Source organism: Spinacia oleracea, chromosome 6 (genome assembly GCF_020520425.1).
Source record: "Spinacia oleracea cultivar Varoflay chromosome 6, BTI_SOV_V1, whole genome shotgun sequence".
Lineage (NCBI taxonomy): Eukaryota > Viridiplantae > Streptophyta > Magnoliopsida > Caryophyllales > Amaranthaceae > Spinacia > Spinacia oleracea.
Genome location: NC_079492.1, coordinates 20,554,180 through 20,563,709, shown reverse-complemented (window position 1 = coordinate 20,563,709; position 9,530 = coordinate 20,554,180). Strand labels below are relative to the sequence as shown.

At 32.8% G+C, this 9,530-nt stretch overlaps 1 protein-coding gene across 1 annotated transcript; it reads right to left on the bottom strand.

Annotated features, from left to right (window-relative positions):
* Positions 1-971: 971 nt before the first annotated feature.
* Positions 972-5,608, bottom strand: LOC110801467 (uncharacterized). The gene is made up of 4 exons (XM_022006833.2): positions 5,432-5,608; positions 4,692-5,299; positions 4,252-4,315; positions 972-1,629 (listed from the first exon to the last, which is right to left on the bottom strand). The coding sequence occupies exons 2-4, from the start codon at positions 5,255-5,257 to the stop codon at positions 1,105-1,107; spliced, it is 1,155 nt and encodes a 384-aa protein (XP_021862525.2). The 5' UTR covers positions 5,258-5,299; positions 5,432-5,608; the 3' UTR covers positions 972-1,104.
* Between the last annotated feature and the right edge of the window lie 3,922 nt (positions 5,609-9,530).

The window sequence follows — 9,530 nt, the reverse complement described above, 5'->3', positions numbered from 1 at the left end:
ACTCTATTTTCAAAGGGTTATTGTCTTAAAAAAAAGGAAGATTTTGCAATAGCTACAATAAAATGGTAGCCACCATAATAAAATGAATCTCATCCTTTTATTTTTGTTGACTCATCAGAACCGTTGATTATGCTGACTTTTTTAGTTTTTATTTTTTAATTAAAATTAGTTTTACAATAAAATAAAATTATTAAAACCCCACTTTCATACTCCAAACATCCACGTTTCGGGAAAGCAGTTTTTGTATGTGACAAAAAAAAATGAACAAAATTTCTAAAACTACAATTCAAAATTGATGTTCTTGACTTCTTGTTGATCTTCATAGCGGGGGATTTGATAAAAAGTTCCGAAACTTCAATTAAATCGGTCGCTAATTTAAAGTAGTAACGGTTTTGATAAGAAACTCAATTAATTCCATCATTTCCTTTCTTATTAACGATGAATGTGGGTATGATTTTTATTACTTTTTTTACATTACTCTGTATCATTTATTAACAAGGAATAACTTACATGATATGTTGGAATTGAACGTTTAGGAAAAGAAAATTTAAAACGGTTATCAATTGGGTACCCGATTAATCGATCAAAAATAATACTTCGTATACATCTTTTATAAAGATTTTGAAGCCAATTCCAACAGAAGAATGATATGTGAAGGATGAGCAGAAAGAGTAGGCGATTATCAGGAAGGATTTTCTCAAGGAATAAGAAAATACAGAAAACTAAAATAAGAGTGAACGTGTTAAGATAATGGGGGGGAGGAATCCTATTTTTTGTTTAAAAAATATTTATTTATTAATAAAAAAGTCAATATAATCAACGGTTCAGAAGAGTCAACAAAGATGAAAGGTTGAGATTCATTTTATTATGGTGGCTACCATTTTATGGTAGCCATTGAAAAGTCTTCCTAAAAAAAAATTGCATGCATTTTATTTGTGATATACGGAATAGCATAAAATGAGACTGTCAAATTTAAGCAAATCACGTAAGTTTATTATTGGATCATCAAATGATACTTTACTGATACAAGAAATACTAATCCTTCAACAGAAAGACGCGTAACAAAACGAATCAACATAATATGTATGTAGCTGAATACATATTTTATTTATTACTCGGGATCAACTTTGTGATCTTACACAGTTGATCCCTTGCTGAATGGGATGAACCGTGTGAGATCTCATTAGCAAGAGCCATGCCATTAGGCATGGTAGCTGAATAGAATTTGAGGTTATCTAAGTTAGGGGGCACCTTACCGCCAGTCCCTAGTATAGCTCCAAGAATTGCACCAGTTGCTGCAGCAAATAGAATGCCAACAACAGCACCAACCACAAACCCAGCCATAGAAACCATAAGAATGCCTAATTGTGTATTTGCTACCACAGTTCCCACTGCCGAACTAACTGCCACACCTACAGCATAAGAGACTGCTCCTGACAGCAATGACACGCCAGCGCTCAGCGCGGACTCAAGCTTGTGTTCAGCTGTGAAGATATCCCATGCCATTATGCCTGCTGTGACCGCCATTGTTGCAATTCCACCTGGTGATGTTGCCCGACTCTGCTTGTTTCTCTTGTAAATGGTTGGCATCTTTGCACGCCCTGATTCTTCTATAATGCTATTATATACCTGTTTGATAGAATCAAGTTGATCGATCTATGTGATTAGCATGTCTCAAGGAAAACATTTACTTAAGGGATCAGTAGGCCATGAGTGAACGCCTGCATTGTCGACCCATATCTTAATCATGTTCTTTTATTCTAATTTCATAATCGATTATATTGCCAGGTATACAGTGACCATCATGCATATATGTCCATTATCTAATTCGGCTCCACAACATAAATTAGAAGGCCGTTCGGTTAAAAAGACATTTATACAGTTTAGAAGCACATATTTTCAATTTAAAATCGCATCTTTGCGGTTTAGAAGCACATATATTTTTTACCAATTTTTAAATGGATTTGGTCCACACCAAATTTATTGTAAACCATGCCAAAAATGTCGGCAACTTGTTCCTTAATTTTGGCATGTTTATTAAGATTATTATTATGGAAAAAAAAATCAAATTGGTGTGTTGATACATGTTGTGGTTCAATAATATGATTTTAAGTCATAATTAACTTTTAAAAACGTAGGTAGTATGATACTAAGAATGATTACTATATCTAATAAACTAGATTAGGTCCCGTGCACGCACGGATATTTAAAAATTATTATTTGACCATCTTTTTTACAAAAATTTTAATTGAATTATTTATCCCTTAAATCTATTGCGTAATTAATAATCTCGAATGTACTTATTTATCCCTTAAATCTATTGCGTAATTACGTATTATATATTTTATATGTTTAATATGATGATATGACTAAAATATTTGATATATTTAATATGCTAATTTGACCAAAATATCGAGTAAGAATATTTTCTATTATTGACATGACAGTTTGACTAAAATTTTACCAAAATTTTAATAATGGCATATTCCATAATCCTATATTTTTTTCCATACATAAACATTTATACAAAAGGAGAGAAAATAAAAAAAGAATAAAATAAATATGTCTTTTTAGAAAAGAGTTTTTGGCGGGAAAATTTTTCACCAGGAAATGACACGTGTCATTCCTGGTGTCTCTTTTAGTATATAGTAATTTTAATAATGGCATATTCCATAATCCTATATTTTTTTTTCCATATATAAACATTTATACAAAATGAGAGAAAATAAAAAAAAGAATAAAATAAATATGTCTTTTTAGAAAAGAGTTTTTGGCGGGAAAATTTTTCACCAGGAAATGACACGTGTCATTCCTGGTGTCTATTTTAGTATATAGTAATAGATTTGGTGTTTAACTTATTATAGTAATTAGATTAGATTCCGTGCACGCACGAATTTTGAACAGTTTTTTTACAAAATATCTATACTGAATATCCCCAAATTACTACTCCCTCCGTTTCTTTTTGTTTGTTATGTTTAGACTTTTGCACGATTATTAACGTATAATGAAGATTCTTTTTCACTTTTATTTTAAATGCTTTAGATTCCATCATTAATCGTGATTCCATTTTTTCAAAATATGACATTTATTGTCTCTTTGAATATAGTGCAAATCAACTTTCATTTTTTATTGAAAAAATAAATCCAAGCAAAACCTCAATCCAATAATCATTACAACAATCAATACGATTGTTTTATTTATCAAAATGAGCCAATAATGGAAGAACACAAATTGCGAACTGAACATACTTGGGAAATTGTAAAGAAATTTAATGAGTTAAAAAAATTGGACCAATTAAAATTAAAAGCCGGCACAAAAAATAACAGTTTAATAAGTTTATAAAAAGAAAGATTCTCCCACGTAACAAACATTGTGAAACACCCTAAGAGAAATATGTAACAAACAAAAAGAAATGGAGGGAGTACATAATTATAAAATTTTGATTATACTCATTCAATTGTATCATCTAATATGCATATTATACGTGTAATATGCTAATGTGACCAACATATCGAATGAATATGTTTTTCATATTAACATTACCGATTTGACTAAAATATTACCAACAAATATTTAGCAAAATTATTATTACGTAGTATCTATTATTGCCATAATTTATAAACTAATATTTTTTCCATACATAAATAGCTTATAAAAAAGATATAGAGAATAAAAATAAAATAAAACAGATTTTTTGAAAATTGTTTTTGGCGGGTAAATATTGCACCAGGGATTGACACGTGTCATTCCGGGTGTCTATTTTAGTATAAAGTAATAGACTATATAAATAATAAATGTCCCTATATGTAAAAACGGAGCTAGAGAAAATTATTGATTTCGATTCCACAATAATATTATTGTGAAGCAGGTCCACGCAAAAATAATACATAATTTTTTTGAAAAATTCTTTTTATATTAGTGATTGTCTTGTACTAACCCATATATTCTTTTAAAACACATGTGTTTTTCTTTTGTCCGAAAAAATATGATTTTAATAGGTAATTATGTACTTTAACACAATAAAATCATGTTTTTTGAAAGATTAACAAAATAAAACGATTAGTATATGTATCTCTACATACAATCGGGTGTACCATCTATTAATTGGCTCTACGGGAAAAGCCGCGCCAAACAAGTTGTATTTATGAAATCTACCAAGTGAAATACTAGTATACTCACCAAAATCTGCGACAAATTAAAGAAAAAACAGAACAAAATTGGCAGCAAACAAAATATTTTATAATAAGTTACCTCAAGCTTTTGGTCTTCTTCCAAAAACTCAAATTCTTCCTTATATCCAAGCCTGTTCTTGTGCCTGCATTCATTTGCGTATCCAGTTCTAATATTGTCAATGACGGAGTAGTATATTACAGAGTACGTATTTGATAAATTAAATTACTCCTTATGATTTTGGTTACATTCGAGTCTAATAATAGAAACTAGAGATTACTCCTTTCTTTAAAAGTTGTCTAATTTCCTTTTCGATCTGTCCCTTTGAATCTGCCCCATATGATTGATCATTTACAGTATGTGGATCTCACCTCTCACATTCAATTATTTAAATTAGCAGAAAGACAAGATTACCAACCCATTTGCTTTTCTTTTATCTTGTTTTTTAATAAAGCGAAAAATGTGACTCTGGGATAATAGTTTAGGGATCTGCGGAGGGAGTATAAAGTATGATAATACACCTGGCAACAAGGTTAGGGAACTCAATGCCCTCTAGCTTGAGTGTATCGGAATAAGCCTTGGAGTGAGCACGGGATGTGCCACTTCGCAAGTTGATTGTGTACTCCCACATAGAATTCTTGTAATACAATACTTCGTCAGCCAAACTTTGAAGATCGGTTACGTTTCTGGAGTCGGCCTTATTAAGTTCAATAGCAATGTCGTCGAAGTGCGTCTTAAGTTTTTCGACGACGGAAACACGCATACCGCAGTTCTGGATACACTGCAGTCCCAAGTTGATACCATACTTGACATAATCCTGAATATCTGCGGCAATGGCTGCCTTCTTGCTGTAGTTGGTCCTCGCTTCCACCTTATGTTTGTTGCGCAAATCAGTGCTGTTTTCTAGTAGTGTAATCACTATATCATATGCATCGTTGCATTCTTCCAGGAATTTTACGCGATCAGGTTCCGAATTTATGCTAAAACTCAGCGGCTCTTCTTGGTTCCTCAGAAGGATTGCAAGCTTCCGCAGTTGTTGGTCATCCATCAACATAAAAAGATCGTCCTGCGCTCGTACCTTGGCCATACTGTATTTTGTTGTTTGCTACTTCAATGATTCAATCCCAAGCTATGATAGAGAAAGAGACATGAAATTCATTACACTTCAAATTATGAATGGATTAATAATCTTACATGAAATACTAAATAATTAACATGGACAATATAATATACAAGGTAACAAGGAAGAAAAGAAACTTACGGACACAAACGAAAAGAAGACAGAATATGAAGTGTTGTAAGAGTGAGTAGCTACTCCTACTCAAACACGTTATTTATAGTACTCTGCAGTCTCGTATTACCTGTCTCATTTTGACCATTAAAATTGTCATAGAAATTGGTCAAATATATTATCAACTATTTACCAGATATACCCCTCCCACCGATTTTTAATTACTTAAAATTATCAACTATATACAAGATATTTTCAACTCATAGTCAACCTAAGAATATATATCTCTATTATATAAAGGAACAGCTGAGGGCATTTCGGTAATAACACTTTTCGTGTCCCCATGAAAAGACTAAAACACCCTTTTATCTTTCACTCTCAAGCCCTTCGTCGTTCACTCGCTACTCCCTCCACCGCTACATTTGGGTTTCCCTTTCAAATCCCAAACCCTAACGTTAACAATTTCGTCCACTCAAATTCCCACCAATACATCTCATTCTCCGCCACAACCGCAACCGCAAATCAACCGCCGTCCTCGAGGTTTCGCTGCTACTGCCAGAAGAGGCGATGGAAAAGGGGGGAGAGAAAAGGAAAAAGAAAAGGAGCAAACGAAGCAACTCTATCACCCCAGTAACTTCAAAGTTCTCGAAAAAAAGAAAAACCTCCACACTAAAAGATTCGGTAAATTCGGATTAAATCTTATGTTCTTATTCGTTTGATCTTTGTGTTATTGAGGTTTTCTAATCATCAATTGGTGGAGATGGAGAAGGAGGCGGCATCTATCGACCCTTTTCAAGTTGAATCTCTTCAAAAACGAAACCCTCATCATCATCTAACCAGTTGAGTTTCCCAATTTCTTATTTTCGATTAATTAGGGTTTTAATTAGGGTTTCAATTTTGCTTTACTTATGTCAATTTCGTGTTATGTAGTTGGAATTTTTTTATTGGGTGAAGTTTTTACATAGGCAATGACTTCTTCATCAGGTATGAAACTATGAATATCCTCTTACCGTTTTTTTTAATTGCTAATTTGATTGAAAAATACAATCTTTTGTCACTCAAATGAAAAAAAAATTATATTCTTATTTCTAATTCTTCATGTATTCGGTCAATTTGATTCATTTTCTCATATGGGTATCTCTTAAAAAAAAACCCAATTACTTTGAGTTTATGATTTTTTAGCTGGTCAATATGAAATTAGGATATATAGCAATTTGTAAAATGAATGGGATTTTGTGTATTGCAGACTTAAATTCCCAATTGCGGTGGAGTTAGAGGGTCAGATCCAGTACTCTAAGAATTACGTTGATGATACTTACGAGTACAAGGTATGAATTTTGAATTTAATTCAGTACTCTCTCTTTTTTCTTTATGTAATAGAGATTTTGGAATTTCTCTCCGAGGGTCTTATTCTCCTTCAATTCTAATATCAGATTATCCTTGGACCTCACACTTAGGATCCCTCCTAGCTAATGTTAGGGTCTAGGCTAGAGTTCTGATTTCTGAATGTTAAGAGCTCTTACTCTGTTACAATTTGGTCTATTGAATCCTTATGTTTGTGAACTAGCAGTTGGATGAAGCCTTCCGTCATGCTTCTGGAGCTTTTATCTTTTGAAAAAGTTTACACGTTTTTTGCAGCTTTGTTTGATGGTTAATTATGCTGAACACAGGTTGTTGTAGTGCTACTAAGCTACTGGTTTTTGTTTAGGCATGTTGGGTAATCATGGCTTTTGATTTTTGCTCAATTAGTTAATTATGAGATGGAACTCCAAATTTGGATGTATTTCCTTAAATGAACGGTCAATGTAATCTAATAGTTTATATTGCGAATACACAATAGTTAGAAAATGTGTAAACTAATGAGAAAAATAGATTAGTTGTCAGACTCACACTCATTTTCTGTGATATCACCAGATTTTTCTAGCTTTAACAGATGGCTAACCTAGCTTTAAAATTATTGTTCTCATTAGTTCTCGAGAACAATTTGTGATATCACCACAGTCTAATGAGATGACGAAAAGTAATCTGTTATATGTATTTCCTTAAATGGTTTTTGATTTATGCATTTAAACTAAATGTGAGTCTCACCTATGTAGTTGTTGCTGGTAGAATTTTGGTTCAATATGTTATCTAATTTAGTGTATATAGAGTTTGTTGGGTGATTCAGCGTGGCCTAGATGATCCTAGGGCCGCGGCACGTGGAGTTGGAGGCATACAAGCATTGTTATTATTTCTGTCTTTGTTTCTATTTGAAATTTGATAATGCCACTTTCATAGGTACTTTACCAAGCATAAACGTCTAACATGACTATTGTAGTATATTGCACTTATTTATATTGGCTAGGTGATGGACATTGGACAGATTGTCTCTTGCAAAAATTGGGGGTTAGAGAAATAGGCGAAAGAGGAGTATTAGTCCTTTTCTTAAACTGGATATTGGCTTTGTGGTTTAGAGCTACCAAGTAGGGGAGAAGTTGAGATGAAGGTAATGAATGGAATGGTCCAACAGTCTATATCTTTTACTTTTTGATAAAACAGATGACATCAAAGGTGGCAGTCTGGGAAGTTCCTTCCTCTACTTTGGGGTTAAGGTTGTTATGGACATTAGTTCCATGTTTTTCAAGCAAACAACTTAGTTATTTCTATTACATAAGCTATTGCACTCTTCCAAAAACATTCAAGGAAGAGGATAAAACTTAGCTTCATATGCTTTTATAAGATAGAGATAAAACTTATAAATTTCATTAGTAGGACAAATAGCTATGCATATGCTTTTATAAGATAGAAATTGTAATGTTGCTGGTGTTGAAGGAATAGGTCTAGCACACAATTATAAACCAGCACACAATATAACCCAGCACGCGATGCTTTATATTTTTAAGAAGTAACAAGCTGTGTTATTTTTTTTAAATGATCTGCATGTATTATGTGCGTTGACATTTGATTCTAGGAAACTGCATTTATTCCCATCATGTTATAGTTTTAGTGTGGATTTATTCCCGTCATGTTATAGTTTAGTGTGGATTAGTGAATTATACGAAAGACCTGACACCTATGCATTTTGTTCTTTTCAGGTTGACCGCGTGTTGCTTTAAAGATGATTGTGGTTGGGTTTGATTTTGGCAAAGAGGAATTGATGTTGTTCTTAATGATCAATCAAAGCGGGAAACGCCATCAATTGTTTGCTTTGGTGACAAGCAGCGGTTTATTGGGACAGCTGGAGCTACATCAGCAATGATGAGCCCCAAAACCACTATTTCCCAGATTAAAAGATTAATAAGTCGGCATTTTTCTGATCATGAGCTGCAAAGGAGTCTCAAATCCATGTCATTCAAGGTAATTGAGGTCCTGATGGAATTTCCTTGATCAAGGTGCCTGGGAGAAACCAGATAGCAGAAAAAATTTGAATGCAACAGTTGTTGATTGCTGCATTGGAATCCCAACTTCACTGATCTGCAAAAGAGCTATCATAGATGCAACTACAATTGCTGGATTGCATCCTTTGAGATTGATTCATTAAACCACGGATAATGCATTGGCTTAGGGAATCTACAAGACATATCTTCCTGAAAATGACCCAATTAACATTGTGTTTGTGGATATTGGACATTCAAGCCTACAAGTCTGCATTGCTGCTTTCAAAAAAGCCCAACTCTTTCAAGGAAGAGGATAAAATTGATTATTATGTTTTTTTTTGGAAAGTTCAGTTTAATTTGTGATATGTACTGTTCATTTCAATTCAATTAACTATACTTGAATTAGTTTAGTTTAGATTATTTCGTTCCAAACTTCCAACATAATAGGGTCTTAGCCTATTATAGAGATTAGTCATGGCTCATAAGCCATATGTGCGTACATAATACGTTTTTAAATAAGAAATAAATTTCTTCGAATACTTTCAATGATGTCTAATTTTTTTTAGATGAATTTTGTGAATAGTTTTTTTCTTGCGTATTGTTTGTGATGATTAGTTGTAATAATACGATTTTAATTTTTACATGTATACTCCCGCACGCATCGCGTGCATATAAGACTAGTTACATATATTCTAACAATATTCATTCGATGAACTATGACTTTTAGTCGTTACGGCCATAAGAAATAGAGAAATGTTAATATAATTGGAAGT

What these genes read in the sequence shown, in the direction of transcription:
- LOC110801467 (XM_022006833.2), bottom strand. Translation starts at nt 5,257, where the DNA reads ATGGCCAAGGTACGAGCGCAGGACGATCTTTTTATGTTGATGGATGAC. An exon ending in TTCCCTAACCTTGTTGCCAG is followed by an intron (nt 4,316 to 4,691) that starts GTGTATTATCAT and finishes AAATGAATGCAG; the next exon opens with GCACAAGAACAGGCTTGGAT. An exon ending in AAGAAGACCAAAAGCTTGAG is followed by an intron (nt 1,630 to 4,251) that starts GTAACTTATTAT and finishes TCTATCAAACAG; the next exon opens with GTATATAATAGCATTATAGA.